Source organism: Xenopus tropicalis, chromosome 1, assembly GCF_000004195.4.
Source record: "Xenopus tropicalis strain Nigerian chromosome 1, UCB_Xtro_10.0, whole genome shotgun sequence".
NCBI classification, from domain to species: Eukaryota; Metazoa; Chordata; class Amphibia; order Anura; family Pipidae; genus Xenopus; species Xenopus tropicalis.
The window spans coordinates 80,185,518-80,211,367 of record NC_030677.2 but is presented as its reverse complement, the minus strand read 5'-3'; the positions used below and the strand labels follow the sequence as shown (position 1 = coordinate 80,211,367).

At 40.8% G+C, this 25,850-nt stretch overlaps 1 protein-coding gene across 2 annotated transcripts in view; it reads left to right on the top strand.

Annotated features, from left to right (window-relative positions):
• LOC101732943 (serum albumin 2) overlaps positions 1 to 25,850 on the top strand; it is a 50,779-nt gene that overhangs the window by 14,737 nt on the left and 10,192 nt on the right. For both annotated transcript variants that reach the window (XM_018089481.2, XM_012955950.3), the window contains exons 4-6: positions 9,106 to 9,323; positions 10,158 to 10,290; positions 10,882 to 10,979. In XM_018089481.2, coding sequence (XP_017944970.2) covers positions 9,106 to 9,323; positions 10,158 to 10,290; positions 10,882 to 10,979 — 449 coding nt within the window. The remainder of the gene's footprint in view (positions 1 to 9,105; positions 9,324 to 10,157; positions 10,291 to 10,881; positions 10,980 to 25,850) is intronic.

Genomic DNA, 25,850 nt, shown 5'->3' with positions numbered 1-25,850 from the left:
ATTGTTAGGTTAGTGTAAAGTCTGCGTATATTTATATCCGTAGTGTGTCCTGGTATAAAGTCTGTTTGATCAGGGGAGATCAGTTTTGTAATAATTTGATTCAGTCTGCGGGCAAGAATTTTGGCTAAGATTTTTGTGTCTACGTTTATTAAGGATATGGGCCTATAAGAGGCGCAATTAAGGGGATCTTTGCCCGGTTTTAATAGTAGGGTGATAAAGGTCTCGCTCATAGATGCCGGCAGGTTTGCTCCCTCTAAAACATTGTTAAATAAAGAGGTTAATAATGGAGAATTCGCTCTTTTTGCACAAGATTTTGCACAAGTTTGAGGTACACGTCTGTTGGTAGGCTGTCTGGTCCAGGAGTCTTTCCTTTGGTAAGAGATTAGATGGCTTTGATTAGTTCTGTTTTGGTGTTTCGGTGTCTGTCCATTAGGAGTCTGTCCTGTATATCCAGGGATGGGAGAGGAATTGCCCGTAGATATGTTAGTACTTCAATTTCTGTTTGAGTCGTGAGGGATGTATAAAGTTTTTCGTAGTAGTTCTTGAATACTTCATTGATATCTGAAGGAGTGGAGATGGTTAGGTGGTTCTCATTTATAATTGCCGGAATGTTGGTGAGGGGAGATATTTCTCTGGATAGTAGTGCCAGGAGTTTGCTGTTTTTGTCCCCGGTGGAAAAGACGTTGGCTTTGAGGTTTAGCTGTAATTTTTTCACCTGTTTTGTTTGGATTGTTTGCAAGGCGTTTTGGGCTGCAAGCAAGTCTTGTTTCGTTCGTGGAGAGGGGGATTGCAAGAATTCCTCTTCTGCTTTGGTAACAATATTTTTCAGGTCTGTTATTTCTTGTTTGGTGTTTCTGTTAAAGGTTTTTATTTGTTGGATGTAGAGGCCATGACTATATGTCTTAATCCCAGACAGTTTGTGGGGTACTAGAGTTGGAGCTGATTTCTGTGTAGACTTTTAGTTCTCCTTCAATTATTTCAGTTATTTTTTTTTTTGTTGAAGCCAAAAGCTGTTCAGCCTCCAGATTTTATCTGGGGCTCTGGGATCGACTTCTATTGTTAACATCAGGGGAGAATGATCCAAGATGCCCCTGGAAGTATTTCCACTTGAGTGGTTTGTGTTACTATTTCCTGGGATCCGAGTGCTAGGTCAATGCGTAACATTGTGTTGTGGGAGTGGGAGAAGCAGGTGAATCTTCTTTCTCCCGGGTGTTTTATTCTCCATAAGTCCTGGAGGTTAAAAGTTGAGGCCCAGTTGGATAGAGCGGAGGAGGGTCTGGTGCTGGAGTACGGGGTCGGACACCACTGCGTTGAAGTCTCCCATAAATAGTAATGGAGTGAAGGGTAGAGTTAGGATTTTATCCATAATTTGGGAAACCAGAGTCATTGTAAAGGGAAGTGGTATATTTACATTGATGATGGTGTATTTTTTGCCCTGTAGGCTGCAGTGTACAATAATGTAGCGTCCTTCTGGGTCGTTTATTACCTTGGTTAGTGTGAATGGGCAGTTCCTTGAGACCAGAATCGCGACCCCTCTAGCATAAGAGGAGTATGTTGATTGGTAATGGGCTCCCAGCCATGGTTTGTGCAATATTCTCAGTTTACTTTTGTTTATGTGCGTTTCTTGTAGTAGTATTAGATGGGGTTTGGAGCATCTGATGGTTTTGAATACTAGGCCTCTTTTTATTGGGTCGCCCAGTCCACTTACGTTCCACGATAGTAGTTTAATTTCTGGCATGGTTAGGTTTTAGTGGAGTCCCTGTGGCAATGAGGTAGGTCTTATTAGTCAGCGGGTGGAGGAAAGGAGTATAAGGAGACAACAGTAGTTTTTCAAAGTGTTCATGGTGCCATAGTAGGTCAGCCCACCCTACTTGCTCTTTCCCAACTTGAGCAAGTTTTGTTCCCATAACTGTTAAACAAGTTAACGATATTGGAGGAGGGGGGAACTGAACTGTTTCAATTCCTCAGTTCTAGGTCGCTTTAAACTGTTTTGCTTTGGTTTTGTATGTTGTTTGGGTCTCCGGGAGGGGACCTTTGGTGGTCTCTTGCCGGGCTCAAGTAGATACAGTGGTGGTTGTTCCCTTTGGGTGCTTCACCTTGTTGTTTTAAGGGGAGCGCTTCCCACCTGGGAGATGTCGGGGGGATCGGGGGGGAGGAGGAAGGCCCGCTTCTAGCCATTTTATTGTTTCTTCAGGGGAATTGAAGAAGTGTACTTTGTCATCTTTTATCACTCTCAGGCGAGCTGGAAAAGTCATTGAATATGGGAGCTGTAGTTTCCTGAGTTTCTCTTTGACAGTTGTGAACTTAAGGCGTTGGTTACGAACCTCCATAGAGAAGTCTGGGAATATGGATACATTGTGGTTTTCAAATTGTATTGGGCCCTTGACCCTGGCTTCCTGCAGTATTTTGTTTCGGTCTTTGTAGTTTAGAAGTAGTATAGGGCGCGGTTGTGCTCCCGGTGGGAAAATGTCTCTTTGCCAAATGTTTGGGTGAGCCAGTTCTCAATAATGGGTTCAACTTGTCTGCCCTCTGATCATTCTGGAATGCCCACAATGCGGATGTTGTTCTGCCATAAGCGGTTTTCCAAGTTATCTGTTTTTGCTTGGAGGGCAGCAACTTTGCTAGTATGTTCGTCTATTGTATTCTGGAGAGGCTGCCTTCTGTCCTCTAGGTCAGATATGCGCCTTTCTGTTTCCTGTGTGCGCTCTCTTAAGTTTTGTACATCCAGTTTTATGATGTTAAAGTCTAGTTTGAGTTCATCCAGTCTGTTAAGTACTGTAGCGTGGTTAGTGTGGAGTAGGTTAGCTATTTCTCCCAAAGATGGCTCATAGGTGTTGGTAGGGGGGGAGGAGGGGGGTTCCGTCAGGGCTGGCTGTGTAGCTGCTGTGCAGGTGTTTTTTTTTGCGTGTACGGGGCTTCTTGTGGCTGTCTGGCGTATTTGCTTAACGTTTGAGCAGCATTGGAGCTCACCTTGTGCATTTGTGAAGTGGCGGCTTCCTCCTCCGTGTCACCCTATGCCGTGCTTAGAGTCGCGCCGCCATCTTGGGATGGCGCAGGTGCTGGATCCGTCTGTCTGGATCGCTGTGGCGCTGCTTTATTCTTCCCCATACTGCTTCCCTGGGGTGAGTGCCGGATGTTGCGCACCCGTCTGGGGGTCAAAGGATCAGGTTCAGGTAAGGTTTAAGGGGCAATATCAGGATCTGGGCCCGGAGCTCTCTTTTCTGCGTCCTACTCCATGCGCGGCTAGACACGCCCCCCCACACCTCTCTTTACCTTTACATGTTCAAGTCACTTTTTCATGTTTTCTCCTGTTCTTAGGTCTATTGAAAGGGAAGCCTTCATTAGCTGGCTCCTCAGTTGTATAGACAGATGAAAATAACAGTTCAAAATGTCTGCTTTTTCCCTGTTCGCATCAACCATCTGACCCCACCGTGATAATAAGGTTCCCACCCCTTCTTGCTTCATTTTTTTTACTATTTATATATTTAAAAAATAATTTTGGATTACTTTTACTCCTAGCTGCAATACCCCTTTCCATATCTGTTTATGCTTGCCTGATAGCTTTTTTGCATGCTTTATTTGCTTCCTTGTACCTGATGAAAGTTTCTGCCCAGCTAACTTGAATGCTTTAAAAGCACTTTTTTTCTTACCAACCTCAACACTAACACTTTTTTCCAACCATAAAGGTTTTGCTTTGTGATGTCTTTCCTTGTCTTACCTGTATACTTGCTAAGCAACGTTTTAAAGATATTCCATTTTCCTTCTGTGTTTAACCCTGTGAAAGGCTTTTCCCAGTTGATAAATTGCAGAGGTGCACATCTAAAAAATAGTGTTTAAGTTACTCCCTTATAGAGCTGTCTCTGCTGCATTATCTCAAAGGAGACCATGTTGTGATCACTGTTCCCTAAATGCTCACCCACACAAATGCTAGACATGAGTTCAGTATTATTAGATAATACTAGGTCCAAAATAGAATCATTCCTAGTAGGTTCTTGAACTGCCTGAAATATAAAGTTGTTATTTAGCATATTTATTAACCTACAAGCTTTTTCTGACTTGGCCACCCCATTACTCCAGTCAATGTCCAGATAATTATGTCCCCCATAATAACAACTTGACCTAGTTGTGAAGCGTCCTCCATTTGCAATACTGATAAGATCATTAGGAAAAATCTCACAACACTTGAGTGATGGGTTTCAAGTGAACCTCAGTATTGGTGACAGTAAGTGAATTGCTCACTTTTAAGATATTTTAGATCAAGGTGCACATACATCAATAAGCAATTAGGGTAAATTAAGGTAAATTAGGGTAAATAGTTATGGGTAAATTAGGGTAAATAGTCCTTACCCTAATTTAATATTCTTTACCCTAATTTAATATTCTTTACCCTAATTTACCAATTAGGGTAAATAGTCTTGTGTGAAAAATAGTGCAGTGGCCACCCAAAGCCAACAGAGGCTTTAACTGAACCCATATCTCTATTGTAATAAGTCAAATCAACAGGACTTGCTGTTCTTTTCTTAAAGAATAATAATAAAAAATGAAGACTAATTGCAAATTGTCTCAGAATATTACTCCCTACATCATAGCTTGCCAGACTTTTTCCATTGGCGATCAACTGATGACTCCTCCCCCAGGATGCAGTGTACATACGCGACGCAGCGTACATACGCATTCACGCCGCACTTCCGCATCCCCTGGCTTCGTCGCGATCCACCAGAAATCCACGGGGGATTCAAAGGCGAAAACCCCTTTAAACGCGAGCAAATGCAGAGGGAGGCATTTTCCCTGCCCTCAGAAGTGAAGATTTAACCGCGGGCAACAAATCTACCTTAAGGAGTCATTTATTTTAACAATCAACTCGTTGTGACCTTTCTGAAGACTTTTAGTATTGAATGTCTAACTAATGCAGAAATGTCATTTCCAGGACACAATATCCAGGAGAGGGTACATTGTTCTGAGAAGAGTGTTTTCAGGGCTACAGAAGCAGGAAATACATACTCCTCCTCATGGCGCACCAGAAGTGAGATTGCTGCTCTTTATTTCCTGTGGAAGCAACAAAATGCTTTAGCTCCAAAAATACAGTCATTTTAATGAAACAAATTGCCATCCCTAGGAAGACAGTATGACAGATCTGCATTAAGATGCTTAAGTGGGGCCTTAAGCTATTTATTCACTGCACTTAGTTGACCCCCTTGTTAAGGACATAAAATTTAAATTCATTGCTCCTTTTTACAGTGATTGCTTAGTTTAACTATAACTAGTACATTAAACATACAGAGAACAATCAATGATAAGGAATGTTGAAAAACAACTGAGTTTAAAATTGAAAGGGATTTTTAAAACATGTTATTTTGTATTTTAATAATGAAGTAAAAAAACAAGCTGTAACTCAGTGATGCTGAAACAGCGGTTCATGAGCAACATGTTGCTCACCAACCCTTTGGATGTTGCTCCCAGGGGCCTCAAAGCAGATGCTTATTTTTGATTTCCTGGCTTGGAGGCAAGTTTTGGTTTCATTAAAAACCTGGCATAAAGCCAGACAAAGCCTTCTATATGCTGCCAGTCCACACAGGGGCTACCAAATAGCTAATTCTAGCTCTTAATTGCACCCCCAGGAACTTTTTCCATGCTTGTGTTGCTCCCCAACACTTTTTCCATTTGAACGGGTATAAAAGGATGGGGATCCCTGCTGTAACTGTTTCAATTCTGAAAACTGGAATTGTTAAATGAGGCCAATTTGTTTGAGCTCCAGGGAACAAGATAAAGTACTGCCCTCCTACTTTTAACGTTTTGTATTTGTGTTTTATAAGGGCATATAGACACACAAGATGTCATTTTGTGTTTAAATAGAGGCTATTATTTGCTCATAGATGTTATGTTCTCATTGTTGTGTTGGAAGCATGGACATAAGCAATGATCATGTAGTATATAGAAGGTGTTATGTATTGTGTCTGACACTGAGCATGTTAAGTCCACTGCAAGGGTGGAACTACAGAGGAAGCAGAACCTGTTGCAGGGGGCGAGAAGTGAAGGGGGACCATTAAGGCCCTAATTAATGAGCCACTTTAATATATCTCAAATAAATAACTCATTTTACCAGAGTTTTAGAGCCTTAAATTTAATTTGCTGTGGGGCCCAGTAACTTACACCACTGTTTCACAATTTACTACACCCGTGTAAGTTAACCAAAGCCAAACAATTGGGTGGAAGAAGTTAGGTACTGTAGTGCCATTGCTCACCACAAGTTCTTAAAGGAAAACTATACTGCCAGAATTAATACTTAACCAACAGATAGTTTATATTAGTTTGTTGGGGGTATCCTTAATGGAGAAGGATCTAGGGGTTTTTGTAGATAACAAGTTGTCTAATTCCAGGCAGTGTCATTCTGTGGCTACTAAAGCAAATAAAGTGCTGTCTTGTATAAAAAAGGGATGAGAACATAATTTTGCCCCTTTATAGGTCCCTGGTAAGGCCTCACCTTGAGTATGCAGTGCAGTTTTGGGCTCCAGTCCTTAAGAAGGATATTAATGAGCTGGAGAGAGTGCAGAGACGTGCAACTAAACTGGTAAAGGGGATGGAAGGTTTAAGCTATGAGGTTAGACTGTCAAGGTTGGGGTTGTTTTCTCTGGAAAAGAGGTGCTTGCAAGGGGACTTGATTACTCTGTACAAAGACATTAGAGGGGATTATAGGCAGATAGGGGGTGTTCTTTCTTCCCATAAAAACGATCAATGCACCAGAGGTCACCCCTTTAGGTTAGAGGAACGAAGCTTCCATTTAAAGCAGCGTAGGGGGTTTTTCACGGTGAGGGCAGTGAGGTTGTGGAATGCCCTTCCTAGTGATGTGGTAATGGCAGATTCTGTTAATGCCTTTAAGAGGGGCCTGGATACGTTTTTGAACAAGCAGAATATCCAAGGCTATTGTGATACTAATATCTACAGTTAGTACTAGTGGTTGTATATATAGTTTATGTATGTGAGTGTATAGATTGGTAGGTGTGGGTTGTGTGTGCTGGGTTTACTTGGATGGGTTGAACTTGATGGACTCTGGTCTTTTTTCATAGTTACTATGTAACTATCACCTATTTTCCAAATTGGTTAATGTTGCAAAAGGAGGTTGCTACATGCTTTGTGTAATTGATGTCATACAGGAGGATGGCAATGAACTCTGAGGGCATGAATTGAAGGGCACGAATGGAAAAAAACTGTTCAAACTACATAACTAAGGTCTCTGATTTAGCTACTGCATTAGTTGAGAATTTGCTTGTTTGTAGTCCACAAGACTAGATTTTGCATGACTGCATTCTGTATCCATTCAAGAAAATGAAACAGCTTCTCTAGTGATCTAAATGACTTTCAGATTGCTTAAAGGAACAATAACACCAAAAAATGACAGTGTATAAAAAAAAAATTAATATATTATGTACTGTTACCCTGCACTGGTTGTGTGTTTACTTCAGAAACACTGCTATAGTTTTTATAAAAATATATGGGCATCAAACTGTTCAGTAGATCCCCGATGTTCATATTTAGAATGTTTTATGTTGATACATTACGAATATGGGGTATAGAATGGGGTAAAATGCAAGCCTTGTGCCAATTTTCAGAAACTTTCCAGTTTCCCACATATATTTCTACTACTAATAAATACACCGCCTGATTTATATGCCATGAAATATGTATGCATTTCATTTTGGGGTCTCTAAATGCCAGATACTTTGATGATCCTAAGCACAATGCGCATCAAACGGTTCAGTGGATCCTTGACTTTTTTGTTTTTGTTTTTCCTGGTACCTATTGCAATGTGGGAGATAAGGTGCTGGTGGAAGTGGAAGCTTTAATGTGATTTGTAGGTATTTCTTCAAAACTGGCAAATTTGGGAAAACATTGCAACTCCATAGTTTGGAGTAAAAAGACATGGGTGCTGATTTTGAATTCACCCAAATGTGTACTTTCCAAATATATATGCCCAAAAAAATACCTCTAAAATAAGAGAGCCCAAAATGTTAGAAAAATGGCTGGCACTAAGCATAACTGCAATGTTAAAACACTTTCATTTTTGGAAATTAAAATAATACAGGTACAGGTATTGAACCTGTTATTCAGAATGCTCGGGACCTAGGGTTTTCCTGATAATAGTCTTTCTGTAATTTGGATCTCCATACCTTAAGTCTATTAAAATACATTTAAAAATCAATGAAAGGATTGTTTTGCCTCAAGTAAGGATTGATTATATATTAGCTGGAATAGAGTAAAAGGTCCTGTTTTATAATAACACATTTTTAAAAATATGAATTACTTGCTTAAAATGTAGTCTATGGGAGGCGGTCTTCCTTTAATTCCAAACTTTCTGGATATTTGGTTTCCAGATAAGGGATCCTATTCTTGTACCATTCCTAAACTAAATACAAATATAGTTCTCCATGGCATACAATAAGTTGCAAGAAAATTCAAAATGACAAACAAGTACAAGGCTTCCTTTTAGCTGAATGTTATCATGAACCACAGACACAAACTGTAGTACAGATAACAACAACCAACTTTACAGACACATAATATCATATTTAGTGTAATAAAGAGAGTCAGCTCATGATTTCTGTACACTATACTGTCTGAATACTTTAAAGCTTTCCTCAATCAATGTAGAAAATGCCATTGGCACTCTTCTTGGTGCAGTGTTCTCATTTTGAAAGTAAGACATAGCTTTAAATCCTGACTCTCTTTGTTACTGATTTGAACCACCATACAGCTACAACTAGTGCTTATATATGTCACTGTGTAAGGACACTGGTTGCATGTCTGCTAAAATATTTTGTTAGGTGGAGGGGGAGATATCTAGTAGTATCTCCCTTTCCAATGGAGTGAGAAACGATAGGGCAACAAAATTCCAAAAATACCCCAGAGCACATTACCCTAATTATGATAACTTCCAAGGCACATATGAGGAAAAATAGATAGGAACAGTGAGATATTTTATTGTGTTTTTATGTATGTTGTTATGTTTTAATGTACCTTTTTATTTTTTGTGCAAATCGTTCAAGCAACACATAATTGAATTAACAGACTTTTTCATGGTTGAGTGAAAGAAGTTTGTTTTATTTACAGAATAGCATCTTTATCGATAGAGTGTGTGAAGATACAATTTCACAAGCCAAGAACGATGATATACGTATGTGTTGTAGCAAAAAATATATAGAGAGAGAACAATGCTTCAGAGCTGTACAGAATGGACCCCCAGTAAAAATGCCTGAGATTGACACCTCAGTTCCTTTTTGGACACAATGTTTGGAATTTATAACTGATCAACAAACATTTATGGAAACGTAAGAGTTTTTAAATTCCCATGGATAAACTGTTGTAGCAGAAATAGTTTTAGTATTGCTTAATTATGCTTTATTCTAATTATTCTTTATATAACACCATGGAACTTTACAGAGATTGTTTTTTATTGACCCTGATTTGGAAACCCATACAAACATCTGAAGAGTATGCAAACACCATGAAATGTATTCCTTTGTCAGAATCAGACCAAGGACTGTTGCTTATTGGTTGTTTATTATTTGCTTCTGCACATTCACTGCAGAACTTGAATTGTAACAGGTATTTACAGATATTACACAGATATTTCCAGATGTCTAATGGTATTCAGTTCTGCTTCTGTTACTTCTGTTTTAATTTTCTTATCTAGATATCTAGACAAATATATAAGCATTGCAACTAAAGAGATTAAATTTGTGCACAGGGTTAGTTTCTGTAGTTTCACCAAATGGAATTATCATAACGGTATTATGACCTGGAAAGCTTTTATGATGCTGATTTTATGATACAAAGTTGTTGGTTCAGCTATACCAGATTTATTTATATGTCATTAGATACAAAAAGTGTATTTTCTTTACCTTTTATTGCTTTATCCCTCATTCCTTGCGATTGTTTAAATAGTAATGGGTTCCCCTCTCCTACTGGCTTGGCACATGGACAGTATGGCTTTTGTAATGTGCATGCACTAATCTCACAGTTTAGGAGCAGTCTTTTCTGCTTGTTGCCACTTTCAAAAGAATGAGAAACAATCTATGGCAGATCCTGGCGATAACAGACAGGCACCATGCAACAACTCTTTACATAGTAACATGTCTTTGTATCCTTATTTTGTCTATTAGGTATATTTACAGTTTATCAAGACATTATCGAATATTTCCACCCAGAACAATGGCTAAAATTATTTTTGCATCATTAAGAACATACCATGTCTGCTGTAAAGTCTCTACTTCTTTATATTGTATTGATGATATGGTGAGTATTTAAAAAAACAAAAAACTATTAATGCTTTTTCTGTATGAATTATCTGTTAAGTATATTTTTTATTTTATGTCTTTATTTATCTGTCCATTTTGGTTGGATGTGCTCATTAGCTTAAAAACAAGCTTAATATTTTTAATCAAATGTATAATTCAGTTTGATCCACTCAAGTTGTCTGAGCCAAACAACTGATTTCTAAATGGCTTTTGTGATTTGGTTGCTGGTTGTTTATTTAATAACATGAGTGGGTATTATTGATTTGACCACTGCTCTTTAGGGATGCATCGAATCCAGGATTCAGTTCGGGATTCGGCCAAGAGTCGGCCTTTTTTGGTAGGATCGGATTCAGCCCAATCACTGTCCAGGCTGAACCAAATCCAAATCCTGTGACTTTTTATCACGTGAACATGGAAATTGAAAATTGCTCCCATAAATTGGAGCATTACGAAGAAGGGGTTTGAATAATAGACCCTATCCATTTACTGTCATACAATCTGTTGTAAAATGTATAACCTTTGTTTATGTGACATTAAATACTGCATTGATTTTAAAATTTTAAACCCTAAACTCTTACATTTTTAACAGGAACACCAGAATAAAAAAAATATAAAAAATGTAACAGAAGTAGACAATACAATATGTACAGAATACAAACGAACTGGAACGGGCCAGACCATTTTATGGTAAGTGACCTGTATCAAGACTATTATTAATATTATCATGCTTTAATTTTATAGTGCTAACAGTAAAATATTTTGTGAAGAGGCTGTAAGTCTAGCAAGCAGGTACTGTATACATAAGCTATTAAAATTGTGAACAACAAAAAAATTGAAACCTCACAAATTATTTGTTTTGGGAAGGCTGTTGCTGAGGTCAGTAACACATTTTCAGTTGTAGGTTGGATATAGGCAGACTACAAACACTAACAATTCAAATACAAAATCAAAATAAACACCAAGTTAAAAGTTACTTGCATCCACATTTGATCCCCTTTCCATTTTCCCACAGTGGGATGCTATATTAATTTCATACAGGCATAGGATCTGCTGTCTAGAATTCTTGAGAATGGTTTGCTGGATACAGGCCCATTTCATAAGGTTGTGTGCTATCCCTTAAAGCTACTACCGTATATACTCGAGTACAAGCCGAGATTTTCAGTACACAAAATGTGCTGAAAAAAGCAATCTCGGCTTATACTCGAGTAATCAACTAATAACAGACCCCCTCCAAGTGGTTGCCGCTGCCCCCACCAACAGGACAGGCTACCGGCACCACCTCTAAAGCCCCACACACATGCGCACAGCAGGGAGTTAAAAACACATGTTATACTGACATTCACTTTCGTCAGTCAAAGGAGAAAGTTTTGTATATTTTATTTAAAGCATCAGGCCCCCTCCTGAACCGCCGCATTAAAAACTCACCAGCTGCTGCTGGATCGTTGCGCCATGCATCAGAACAATCTCCCGTTCCATCTTTCGCGCCGCCGTTTATGTCCCTTCCTGCTTGCGCCTGCTCCTAATGCGCATGCGCCGGCTTCCTGATCCTGGTGATGTAAGCGCTACTGGCGCGATTATCGTTTACTGCCCTGCACATGCGGATTTCTGGGACAAGGTGAAGATAACTTTATTTCTCAAATGGCTATAACACTTTGCCCATAGCGTCAGTGTTGTGCTGATGCATTTAATGGTTATTTATTGATAGTTACATATATATAGTTATATATGCAGCAGTGTCATTTAAAAAGGCATACATATGCTGAGTGAAGAAAAAAAACAAAAACAAGACAAGTTTAGTCTTACTAACTAGCTAACTTTTCCATCACTTTTCCAGATAAAGGCTCTTTTTTATTCTGGGTGGGTAAATTATCTTTGGATTAAAATCATACATATAAAAGGGAAGGGGCAGTGGTGGGCAGATGAATTACTCTATACTTACATTAATCTCTATTTAATAAGGTTAAATTTACAATTAATTGACTTTATAAGCACAGTGCTGATTTTGAGTGTATGTTACCACATCAAAACTGTATAAAAGGGCAATAAGCAAACTAATGTCCCTAAGCAAGGATTAAAGGAGTTATTTTATTTTCTACTTCAGCCAGTGGGTGGTACAATTTCCACAGGAGAGGGAAATATAAGGAGAAAAGTAAGGTACCACTGATTGGTTAGGCTAGATGTTTTGGAACTTACTGCAAGTGGTGAGAGTCAGTTGTGGGTTAGGTTAGTAATTAACTAGTAATTAACTAGTAATTAACTAATTACAGTATTTCCTATTACCGTATTAGCAATGCTGATCAGGTATTTCCATATCATGTGATCAGCATTGCTAATACAGGTGAATAGTGTAAATTATTATTTATTACGGTAATTTAAATTTACAGTACACATACAGTACCGGTATATATCCAGCTCCTATCAGATGTCTTTAATCATATCGCATTATGTCTGTTGCTGATCTAGAACTGTAAAGTTCTGATTCAAAGTCTTCTTTTTTTATCCAGTTAGAAATGGATACCGGTACCACTAATCCTGGACCAAAACAAAAACGCAGGTCATACGAAGCTGGTTTTAAACTCAAGGTTGTGGCAAGAGCAGAAGAAAGCAATAACAGTATTGCAAGTAGGGAATTTTGTGTTGACGAAAAACAAGTGAGGGAGTGGCGGAAAATGAAGGCTGGCTTGGAAAAGATTCCAAAGACTAAAAAAGCGCGACGTGGTTTAATGACTTCTTATGGGGCTCTAGAGACTGAATTGCATGAATGGGTTCTGGTGTGTCGTCAAAATGGTTACTGCGTAACACGCATGGGAATTCGCTTACGTGCCCTTCAAATGGCTAAGGATGACAAATATAAAGCACCAGGCATTGAAAAATTTGCTGCGTCAGCAGGATGGTGTACTCGCTTCATGAATAGGTTTGACCTATGTTTGCGACAAAGAACAAAGATTTCACAGAAGTTGCCTCGAGACCTTGAAGAAAAAGTGATGTCATTCCAATCATTCATCATAAAACAAAGAAGGATTCATAATTACGACCTGGGAGATATTGGGAATATGGATGAAACGCAACAGAACTGTGGCAAGTTTGGGAGAGAAAACTATTTTCCTCAGAACCACAGGCAATGAAAAAAACCACTTCACAGTTGTTCTGTCATGTTTGGCTAACGGAACTAAGCTGCGGCCTGTAATTATTTTTAAAAGAAAGACCTTGCCAAAAAATGTCAATTTCCCACCACGAATTACAGTGCGTCCACATGTTAAAGGCTGGATGGATGAAGATGGAACAAAAAAATGGCTGAAAGAAATTTGGAACGGACGACCAGGAGCAGCCTTAAAGAAGAAACCATCATTGCTAGTTTGGGATATGTTCAGAGCCCACACAAGTGATGGCATAAAAGAATTAGCAAAGTCTTCTCTAGTTACTTTAGCAGTTATTCCAGGTGGGCTTACATCTGTATTGCAGCCCCTGGATGTGTCTTTAAATAAACCTTTCAAAGACCGTGTGCGAAAGAAGTGGCATGAATGGATGTCATCTGGTCAAGCCCGACTGACAAAAGTTGGAAATCTAATGAAGCCCGGCATAGAATTAATAGCAAAGTGGGTTCGAGATGCATGGGAAGACATTCCAGAGGACATGGTGCAGCGTGCCTTCAAGAAATGTGGCATCAGTAATGCTATGGATGGCAGTGAAGACAGCGCTTTGTATGAGAATGACAGCAGTGACGGTGATGACTGCGAACTCAGTGATGACAATGTCTATGCTGATAACCTCACACCAGCTGAAGCTGAAGCTCTGTTTGGACATACAGATGATGAAGAGGATTCCTGTTTTGAAGGATTTTAACTCTTTGTGTTTTAGCTTGGTTGCTGAGCTAAGGGGGTAGTACTCTTAAGGTATCATTGTTGATACCATATTGTTTTTGTTGATGCTCTTCTCCACTTACAGAGCTAGTTGACCTGTTTTTCTTTGAAATAAATATTTAAAAACATATACCCAACTGATGCCTCAATTAACCCTTTAAGTGCCAGCCGAATTCGTCATTTCGGTTCCCCCCAGTGCCAGACGTTTTTTAAGCATTTTGTACTCATTCACTTTAACAATGTTTTTTGGTAGGAAAACCTCCACGAAACTAGGGAAATTATATATCGTTTTTTTCGTCACTAATTGGGCTTCGACATACATACCAAATTTTATAACTTTTCTGGAGATATGATGTGTATTTTGGGTGAAATATGTAAAAAAAAATAAAATTATGAAAAATTTCTGTATATTTTGAGGTTTTTTTCCATAGAAAAGTTAATTTTACTCACTTTTTTTTATTGTTTGTAAAAGCCCTGATACTCCCAATTCCAACGATACCAAATATGTGGTGGTACCCCACAGTTCCTGTCCAGAAGTAACCCCCAAACTAAGGCAATACTTAGTACAATATCACACCAGAACAAAGCAGAAAAGCGCTTGTAACAGTTAATGCAGCATAACTTATATGTAAATCTAAAATATCCCCTCATGTTTGGTATCTTTTTTTTCTAAAACGTAAACTTGGACGCATGATCAAATGTGGATTTGACAAAAAAAAATCTCATAAAAATTTTCTAACAAAGGCATATTTGAAAGACAAACTTCTCCTGAATAAAATGATGCCCCATATGTATGGGTGCACATAAAGACATGGGCACCAAACACTCCAAAGCAGGGGCAATGCATAAGGGCAATTACAGTTAAAAATGTGGGGGCTGCGCTCTATGTGCACTTCCTGCAGTTTTTCAGTGTTAACCCCCCCTACCTGTGAAATAACCCCCACAAACTATATATTTCTGAAAAGTGCACACCTTCAGCTATTCAGAGACACCACTCTTCTCTTTCTACATGGAAAATTGTGGCCGTAGTCCCTTGCAGAAGTAAGCGCTTTGGTCAGAAATCAAGGAAAAACCAGATAAAAAACCTAGATTTCTCCCCAAAATCTCCATGGCAACTACCAAAAACTTACTAACCATGAATCTGCAAGTTCCCCTGAATAAAACGATACCCCATATGTATGGGTGCACATAAAGACGTGGCCACCAAATGCCCCAAAACAGGGGCAATGCATAAGGGGAATTTCAGTTGAAATTTTGGGGGCTGCGCTCTATGTGCACTACCTGCAGTTTTTCAGTGTTAACCCCCCCCTACCTGTGAGATAACCCCCACAATCTATATATTTACGAAAAGTGCACACCTTCAGCTATTCAGAGACACCACTCTTCTCTTTCTACATGGAAAATTGTGGCCGCAGTCCCTTGCAGAAGTTAGCACTTTGGTCAGAAATCAAGGAAAAACTAGATACAAACCTAGATTTCTCCCCAAAATCTCCATGGCAACTACCAAAAACTTACTAACCATCAATCTGCAAGTTCCCCTGAATAAAACGATACCCCATATGTATGGGTGCACATAAAGACGTGGCCACCAAATGCCCCAAAACAGGGGCAATGCATAAGGGGAATTTCAGTTGAAATTTTGGGGGCTGCGCTCTATGTGCACTACCTGCAGTTTTTCAGTGATAACCCCCCCTACCTGTGAGATACCCCCACAATCTATATATTTACGAAAAGTGCACACCTTCAGCTATTCAGAGACACCACTCTTCTCTTTCTACATGGAAAATTGTGGCCGCAGTCCCTTGCAGAAGTCAGCGCTTTGGTCAGAAATCAAGGAAAAACCAGATACAACCCTAGATTTTGGTCAGAAATCAAGGAAAAACCAGATAAAAACCTAGATTTCTCCCCAAAATCTCCATGGCAACTACCAAAAACTTACTAAACCTCAATTTGCAAGTTCCCCTGAATAAAACGATACCCCATATGTATGGGTGCACATAAAGACGTGGCCACCAAATGCCCCAAAACAGGGGCAATGCATAAGGGCAATTTCAGTTGAAATTTTGGGGGCTGCGCTCTATGTGCACTACCTGCAGTTTTTCAGTGTTAACCCCCCCTACCTGTGAGATAACCCCCACAATCTATATATTTACGAAAAGTGCACACCTTCAGCTATTCAGAGACACCACTCTTCTCTTTCTACATGGAAAATTGTGGCCGCAGTCCCTTGCAGAAGTTAGCGCTTTGGTCAGAAATCAAGGAAAAACTAGATACAAACCTAGATTTCTCCCCAAAATCTCCATGGCAACTACCAAAAACTTACTAACCATCAATCTGCAAGTTCCCCTGAATAAAACGATACCCCATATGTATGGGTGCACATAAAGACGTGGCCACCAAATGCCCCAAAACAGGGGCAATGCATAAGGGGAATTTCAGTTGAAATTTTGGGGGCTGCGCTCTATGTGCACTACCTGCAGTTTTTCAGTGATAACCCCCCCTACCTGTGAGATACCCCCACAATCTATATATTTACGAAAAGTGCACACCTTCAGCTATTCAGAGACACCACTCTTCTCTTTCTACATGGAAAATTGTGGCCGCAGTCCCTTGCAGAAGTCAGCGCTTTGGTCAGAAATCAAGGAAAAACCAGATACAACCCTAGATTTTGGTCAGAAATCAAGGAAAAACCAGATAAAAACCTAGATTTCTCCCCAAAATCTCCATGGCAACTACCAAAAACTTACTAAACCTCAATTTGCAAGTTCCCCTGAATAAAACGATACCCCATATGTATGGGTGCACATAAAGACGTGGCCACCAAATGCCCCCAAACAGGGGCAATGCATAAGGGGGGGCTGTGCTCTATCTGCAGTTATTTAGTCTAAACACACCCATAACCTGTGAAATAACCCCCGCAAACTATATATTTCTGAAAAGTGCACACCTTCAGCTATTCAGAGACGCCACTCTCCTCTTTCTACATGGAAAATTGTGGCCGCAGTCCCTTGCAGAAGTAAGCGCTTTGGTCAGAAATCAAGGAAAAACCAGATACAAACCTAGATTTCTCCCCAAAATCTCCATGGCAACTACCAAAAACTTACTAACCATCAATCTGCAAGTTCCCCTGAATAAAACGATACCCCATATGTATGGGTGCACATAAAGACGTGGCCACCAAATGCCCCAAAACAGGGGCAATGCATAAGGGGAATTTCAGTTGAAATTTTGGGGGCTGCGCTCTATGTGCACTACCTGCAGTTTTTCAGTGATAACCCCCCCTACCTGTGAGATACCCCCACAATCTATATATTTACGAAAAGTGCACACCTTCAGCTATTCAGAGACACCACTCTTCTCTTTCTACATGGAAAATTGTGGCCGCAGTCCCTTGCAGAAGTCAGCGCTTTGGTCAGAAATCAAGGAAAAACCAGATACAACCCTAGATTTTGGTCAGAAATCAAGGAAAAACCAGATAAAAACCTAGATTTCTCCCCAAAATCTCCATGGCAACTACCAAAAACTTACTAAACCTCAATTTGCAAGTTCCCCTGAATAAAACGATACCCCATATGTATGGGTGCACATAAAGACGTGGCCACCAAATGCCCCCAAACAGGGGCAATGCATAAGGGGGGGCTGTGCTCTATCTGCAGTTATTTAGTCTAAACACACCCATAACCTGTGAAATAACCCCCGCAAACTATATATTTCTGAAAAGTGCACACCTTCAGCTATTCAGAGACGCCACTCTCCTCTTTCTACATGGAAAATTGTGGCCGCAGTCCCTTGCAGAAGTTAGCGCTTTGGTCAGAAATCAAGGAAAAACCAGATACAAACCTAGATTTCTCCCCAAAATCTCCATGGCAACTACCAAAAACTTACTAACCATCAATCTGCAAGTTCCCCTGAATAAAACGATACCTATGTCTGGTTGCACATAAGTACATGGCCGCCAAACCTGAAAATGCATAATATTGGGGCTGCACTCTATGCACCCCTTTTTTTTTGCCTGCACCCGAATGAATGGGATACGCTCGGGTGCAGGCACATGTAGCCGATATACGCATGAAAACGCGTGAGAATGCAAAGTCTCGCGTTTTCATGCGTATATCGGCTACACGTGCCTGCACCCGAGCGTATCCCATTCATTCGGGTGCAGGAACAAGTAGCAGGCATAGGGCTGAATTTTCGGCAAGCGTTTTTCCACTTGCTGAAAAAATCAGCCCTACGCCTCGTGTGGCATCAGCCTAACCCTTGGCAATAGAAACTACCAGAACAATCTTAGCACCTCTGGACCTTTCTAGAACAACTGAAATCAAATGGAATAAAACCACTAAAAGCAATCAAAGAACAATAGTTGCAATGAAATCGGTAAGAGCCCTGGATCCACCAATGTCACTGCAAAAGCAACCTTTTTGGGGGCACTAAACACACAATAAAGAACAATGCAAAGATAAAACACCGTAAAATCCAATAAAACCACCTAAACCAACAGAAGAACAATAATTGAAATGAAATCGGTGGTCAGAGCCCTGGATCCACCAACGTCACTGCAAATTCAGCACCAAATAGCAATAAAAAAAGTTACAGTGCAATAGAATAATTCAAAAACAGAAATCAATTATGAAAATGCCAAAAAAACACTAAAATGCAACCAAATAAATCAGATAATTATAGAGCAAGATCAGAAATAAAGTTTTAGTAAAAAAAAAGACTGCCAAAGAAAGCAAAGAAAGAAAGAAAAGAAAAGAAAGAAAGAAAAAAAAAAAAAAAAAAAGTGTAAGTGTGTGTGTAAGTGTCTGTGTGTGCTTGGGAAAGTTGTAAATAAGTGTGTATGTGTACAAAAGTGTAATAATGACAAAGATAGAAGAAAAAATGCAAAAAAAAAAAATAGAATAGAAATAAGCAAAATAAACAGTGGTAGAGAGTTGTAGTTCAGCTTACCCAAGGCAGGCAGGCGATCAGGGGCGATCAGGGGCGATCAATCCAGCAGGAAGGCAGCAGGGGAGCTCCATCTTGTCCGAAGTGCGCAGCAGGAGTGAGGAGCCGACAGTAGGCGGCGCTATTTAAAGGGACAGCAGTGGACACGTCATCAACGCGTGTCCACTGCTGTCATTGGCTGGCGACGCGATCGGTGCGGCTGGGGGACCCGGATCGGTGAGTATGTTCTTCATTGCTCGTTGCCTAGGGGGATCTGAGGGGTTTACAAGCGCTGCGCTGCTTTAAAAGCGAGCGCAGCGCTTGTAAACCCGACAGTGCCATGGGACGTAGATTCTACGTCCCATGGCACTTTGGTCCTTTAGTGCCTTGGACGTAGAATCTACGTCCCATGGCACTTAAAGGGTTAATGTAATTGTATTGGTATTTATTTTGATTATTAAAACTTAGCAGTAGCGGCTGCATTTCCCAGCCTAGGCTTATACTCGAGTCAATACATTTTTCCACTTTTCTTAGGTAAAATTAGGTACCTCGGCTTATACTCGGATCGGCTTATACTCGAGTATATACGGTAATAACATTTAAACGTTAATAAACATGGATTTATGATATATTAAGTACAAGATACCTTCTTCCTATAACAGCATTTTTAAATTTTTCAAATGGAATACTATGGGAAATGGTATTTTCATATTTATCTAGATAATGGGTTTTTAGGTAATATATAAAATACCCGATTTTTGAAAAGCAGCATTTCAAATCTTCACATGCTCAAATGTGTTAAATTGTTTAGCTGTAAACATAATAAAAACAATGGATCCCTGAAAAAAGTTTACCATTTCTTTTTTTTTTTAACAATGCTGTTTATTGAGAAAAAGCATTCAGTGTACATACATATGGATTGATGAGTCTTTCGTGTTGTACAGATTTCTCATAGTTATTTTAATACAGAACTATATAAAAATAAACAAAAACAATAAACATGACATTCTGCAATAAACCATGTTTTCAGTGTAATTATTTCTGTTGCTCCTGTTTTGAGGGGTATTGAGTTTCCTAGTGGGGTATATGGGGGGTAACATCTGCAGTTGTTAAGGCTTTTATATATGTGGCTATAGGAAAAAGGGGGGGGTACCTTGCATATGCACATGCGAGTGGTAGGGTGCTAGTTTCCTGTAGGGTCTCTACTCATCTTTTTCTGCATCTAGCCAGTCTCCCCAGACTTTTTGGAATTTGTCAAGGCAATTCCTTCTCATATACAGTATGTTAGTTTGTACAAAGGGGCTGCCTTGGTAATTATGTTCGTCCAAAATGGGGTTGTGGGGGCTGAGTCTGATTTCCAATAAAGGGCTATAGCTTTCTTGGCATACATTAAAAGAATTGAGAGGAGAGTGCGCTGTGCCCTCCTGGGGGTTGTTTCCTCCACTTGATTCAGGAGTATTGTTATGGGGTTTAGGGGTACTATGAGCGATGTTCTATTTTGAATGCTCTGGATTACTTGCATCCAGAAGTCCTGAATCGCCGGGCATGACCAGACCATATGGAAGTAATCTGCCTCTGAGGCAGGGCATTTCGGGCAAGTTTGTGAGATGTTCGGGTTCATTGCATGCAGCCTTTGTGGGGTGAGATAAGTTCTATGCAGGTATTTTAGCTGGAGTAGCTTGTCTCTGTTACATACCATACCCTCAATGCAGAAGTCTAGAATATCTTCCCACATTTCAGCATCTAATGTGGGTATGTCTTTTTGCCATTTAGTGAGGGCTTTGGTGGCTGGAGATGGTCCAGCTTGAATTAGCAAACTGTAAAATAATGATAACGGTTTTCGAAGTTCAGGTGTGTGAGCATACTCTTCCAATCTCCTGGGGGTTGTGTTTATTGTTTGTGATTGGAATTGGGAGCTGGCTGCGTGCCTTAGCTGTAGGTATCTGAACAGCATTTTATTGGGTAGTAAGTATCTCTCTTTGAGGTTTTGAAATTGCATAAGTTTCCCCTCTGTATAAATATCATTAATGTATTTGATACCATGCAGGGCCCAGGCCTGCGGGTCCGGGACAGTGCTGAAGTGTTTGAGTTTTGGATTGTGCCAAATGGGGGAGAATTTAGAGCAGTGAGGGGGGGGGGCTAGGGAAGAGGTTAAGTGCCATTTTCCATACTCTGGTGTGTCTTTCTTTGTATATTTGGTCCCTCTGTATAACAGGTTTTTAAGCTCTTCAAGGGACCCAATCACTTGCGCTTCTAGAGTTGTGGAGGCATTTTATGTGGAGGGGGAGGCCCATCTCCATGCTGCAACTAATTGTGCTGCCAGGAAATACAAGAATAAATTTGGTGCAGCCAATCCCCCTTGCCTTACTGGGAGCTGGAGAGTGGCTAGGGCAATCCTTGGTTGTGTGTTGTTCCACAATAGTGTTATTTCTAGGCTGCGGAGGGTTTTGAACACTTTCTTTTTGATCACTATGGGGGATTGCCTGAAGATGTATGTTAGTTTTGGAAGTAATATCATTTTAAAGAGATTTATCCTGCCATAGAGTGAAAGAGGTAGAGGTGCCCATGCCTTAATTTTGGATCCGGTGAGTTTGAGGACTGGGGCCAGATTTAAGTCTGTAAATCTTTTAAGGTCTCTATGTACCCAGATTCCTAGATATTTGAAGGTGTCAGACCAGGTTAGGCCCTGGGTTTGGGTGGGTGCGTCTGGGGACCTGGGATCAACGGCAAACAGTATAGATTTTCCCCAGTTTATCTTGAGGCCTGAGTAGGCTGCGTGTGTATTGATATTTATGAGCGCCGCTTTGAGTGATTTGTCTGAGTTTGCCAGGTATAAAAGAGTATCATCGGCATACATGGAGATTACTTCTGTACTGTCTTTTATTCTTAACCCCTCTACTTCACTATCTGATCTTACTCTACATGCCAGGGGTTCCATTGCGAGGGCAAAGAGAAGGGGGGAGAGTGGGCAGCCCTGGCGGGTGCCCCTTTTTATGGAAAAGGGCTGTGAGACCTTGAAGTTTGTTCTAACCCTGGCTAGCGGATGTGCATAGAGCGCCTTCACCCATTGAATATATGTTGGTGGGATGCCGACTCTTTTCATTGTGCCCCAGAGGTAAGGCCATTCTGAGTCAAAGGCCTTTTCATTATCGAGTGAGGCCACTGTTCTGTTACCTGCATTTTCGTGTGTAACAGATAGATTGGTGTATAGCCTTCTGATGTTGATGTCTGTAGACTTTCCCGGCATAAAGCCAGTCTGGTCTGGTTTGATTACTTTGTATAGTATAGGGGCTAGTCGAGAGGCTAGTATTTTGGCTAAAATCTTTGCATCTGAATTGATTAGGGAGATGGGTCTATACGAAGCACATTCTGTTGGGTCTTCACCCGGTTTTAGTATGAGTACTATTAGTGTTGTACTCATGGATTGTGGGAGAGGGGCACCCGCCAGAGTGGCATTGAATAGGTTAGTTAGATGAGGGGCAAGTTGGTCTTTGTATGTTCTATACCACTCGATGGGTATCCCATCAAGGCCTGGGGTTTTGCCTATAGGAAAGGAGGAGATGGCATCTTTGACCTCTTGGACAGTTATATCAGTTCCCAGTCTTTGGGATTCCTGTGGTTCAAAGGTGGGGATATCTGTGTTATGGAGATAGGTATCTATTTCTTGTTCCCCCTTCTGTATTTTTGTGTTGTATAGATCTGCGTAGAAGTCTCTAAAGGCCCCATTTACCTCTTCCAAGTCAGTTTTGTTTCCCCCTGATGAGTTTTTGATTACAGAAATAGTGGACTGTGCAAGCTCATCTCTTGCTAAGAAGGAGAGTAGTTTGCCATTTTTGTCACCTTGTTCAAATATGTTAACTTTTTGGTAGAGTATATGTTTTTTGGTTGCCTCTACTTGTGCTAGTGTGAGGGCATTTTGGGCACTGAGCCAGTTTTGCTCTGTTGGTGCATTAACATACATAGTTTCTAGCTCATTGACTCTTTGGGTAAGTGAGGTTATTTCAAGGCTCAGTGAGATGGTTAGGGCTTTTATGTTACTAATGTATTCCCCTCTTATATAAGCTTTTAGAGCATCCCACACTACATCAGGGGTGGAAGAACCTTGGTTGATCTCGTAGTATGAGGTTATATTATTTCGAATATGTTCAACCAGGTTTGGGTGAGTAACCCAGTAAGGACTTAGCCTCCAGGTTCTATCACTTGGGTCTGTGGTTACCTTAATAGAGACCGTTATGGGGGAATGATCTGATATACCTCTGGTTAGACTATCGACATTAGTTATCAGTTTGTCTAGGTCTGGGGTTCCGAGAGCTAGATCAATTCTGGACAGGCTGTTATGTCCCGGGGAGTAGCAGGTGTATCGTTTTTTATCTGAATTGTGTGTGCGCCATATGTCAATTAAGCCGTACGTGGAGACCCAGTTGGAGAAGTTTATATTGGGGGTTCCAGAAGCTTTTAATCGGTCTAGTTCTGGATCCCTAATTGCATTAAAGTCACCTATCACCAGCAATGGCACTGGGGGTAGTTTGGTAATTTTCCCCATTATTTCATGTAGCAGTCTGGAATCAAATGGGGGTGGGACATATATGCCAGCAATTGTATATTGGCGTCCATATAGTAGTCCATGCAGGATTACATACCTGCCCCATTTATCCGTGGTAACTGTGGTTAGGCTAAATGGGCATGATCTGGTGATCAATATAGATACTCCTCTAGCATATGTGGAGTATGTGGAGTGATATGAGTTGCTTATCCAGGGTTTTTTAAGTGCTAAGATTTTTTTACCTTCCAAGTGGGTCTCCAGCAATATTATAATATGAGGTTTCTCTTTTCTGACAAAATCAAAGACTAGTCTACGTTTGATAGCTGTACCCATCCTTCTTACGTTCCAGCATATTACCTTAACCCTTGACATTGTATACATTGTATTAGTAATCGTTCCCCTTGGTGTTTGAGCACACCTATTATTATGTTGAGAATATTGTGTCATGTTAAACTTATAAACAACAAATAAGTAACTTCCCAAGTTCAAAATATGTTCCCTCCCTACCCACACACTCCCCAACGAAATTGTGTGCAGGTTTTCACCCTTTAACGTAACCTGTGATGAAAAAGAGGGGTTATAGTCTACTCAGCCTGTCCGCGCCTGGGACAGCCTGTGTTCTTGTAGGTCTGCGATGCGGGGATAGACTTCGCTGTTGCATGGGAGTCAACTGGTGTAGCCGGTGTCTTTGTTCCATGTAGTGTCATCTGGGTCTTTAGCAGTCAGTTTGCAGAGGTGTCTAGGTTCCAGTCATGCTTGTCTGTGAGGTGGTGGGTCTCTAGGTCGGCCCTCAATCCAAGAGATTGCTGTCTCCGGAGATTCAAAGAATTGGGTCTTCCCGTTGGCGACTATTCTGAGTCTGGAAGGAAATAGCATCGCGTAGGGGATTTGCCGTTGCCGCAGCATACGTTTAACTTCAGTAAATTGTGCTCTTTGTTTCCTAATCAGTGCGGAGAAGTCTGGATATATTGAAATTTTGTGGTTCTCGTGTAGCAGCTCTCCTGCTTTCCGGGCAGCAGTTAGGGCTGCGTCTCTGTCTTTGTAATTTAGAAGTCTGGCTATCAGTGGCCTTGGTGGTGCGCCGGGTGGAGGGGGTCGGCCCGGTATCCTATGTGCTCTTTCAACTGCAAAAGCTGCAGAAAAGGCTTGTTCCCCAAATTTAGATTGGAGCCAGTTTTCAACAAAGTTCTCTGCTGCATTTCCTTCCGCTCCCTCCGGCATTCCCAGTATGCGTATATTATTGCGTCTTAGACGATTTTCCATATCATCCGCTTTGGCTTCTAGTGCAGTTAGTTGTTTAGTGCGGCCTGGCATAGGGTTAGTTAAGTCTTCCAGTTCCCCTATTCTCCTTTCTGCCTCTCCCGTTCTTTCTCTTACTTTTTGTAGGTCATGCTTTAGTATAGCAAAGTCAGTATGTATTTCATCCACTTTTGTAATCAGCATGGAGTGATTATTGGTAATTATATGTAGTATTTCCGTCAGCGTTGGTTCTGCTGAGGGGGAGGGCTGGCTTGGGGTAGCAGCATGTAAGGTTGCCTGCCTGTTGTCCGGTACTATTTCTGGTGAGGGAGACATACCTCTGGGTTGTAGGGGAGGAGAGGGTTGCCTGGCGAAGCGCTCGAGCCGCTTGGCTGCAGTACCTTCTGTGCTTGCTGCGGCTGTGTTCTCGGCGCGGGTCGCATAGTGTGAGGGTGCTGCAGCGCCATCTTGGATGCGCGGGTCCGTGGCGGGGGTTGCTGCGGAGGGTCTCGCTGCTTGTTTGCTTTTACCCATTGCGTCTGGTGAGTGTCCTGGGGTATCTCCCCGAGTTTGTAGTGCCTTATCCGGCGTTTCTTTATATGTATCTGCAGGATATTAGAGGCTCCCGTGCGGAGCTCAGTACAAGTGCGTCCTACCCGTCCAGCATGCAGGCCACGCCCCTCCTAAAGATTACCATTTCTATATAAAACTCTCTCAGCATGGACTATATAAAAAATCTAAGGGGTCTCTTCATGGCCCTTTCAGAGGAACAGCCTATGATGATTAATGCAGCCCAGCTATGTACTTTATAACAACTTCTTTGTCCAATTACAGACCAGCATTGTTCAGCTGGCCTATGTTATGTTGTAAAAGGATAAAACAGTAAAAAATATCCATTAATAATAAAAAAAACACTGAGGCCATGTTGTGGCAAAGATAAAGATAGATCACTGTAGCCCTTAAACATTATCCCTACCCTTAACAACTAAATTC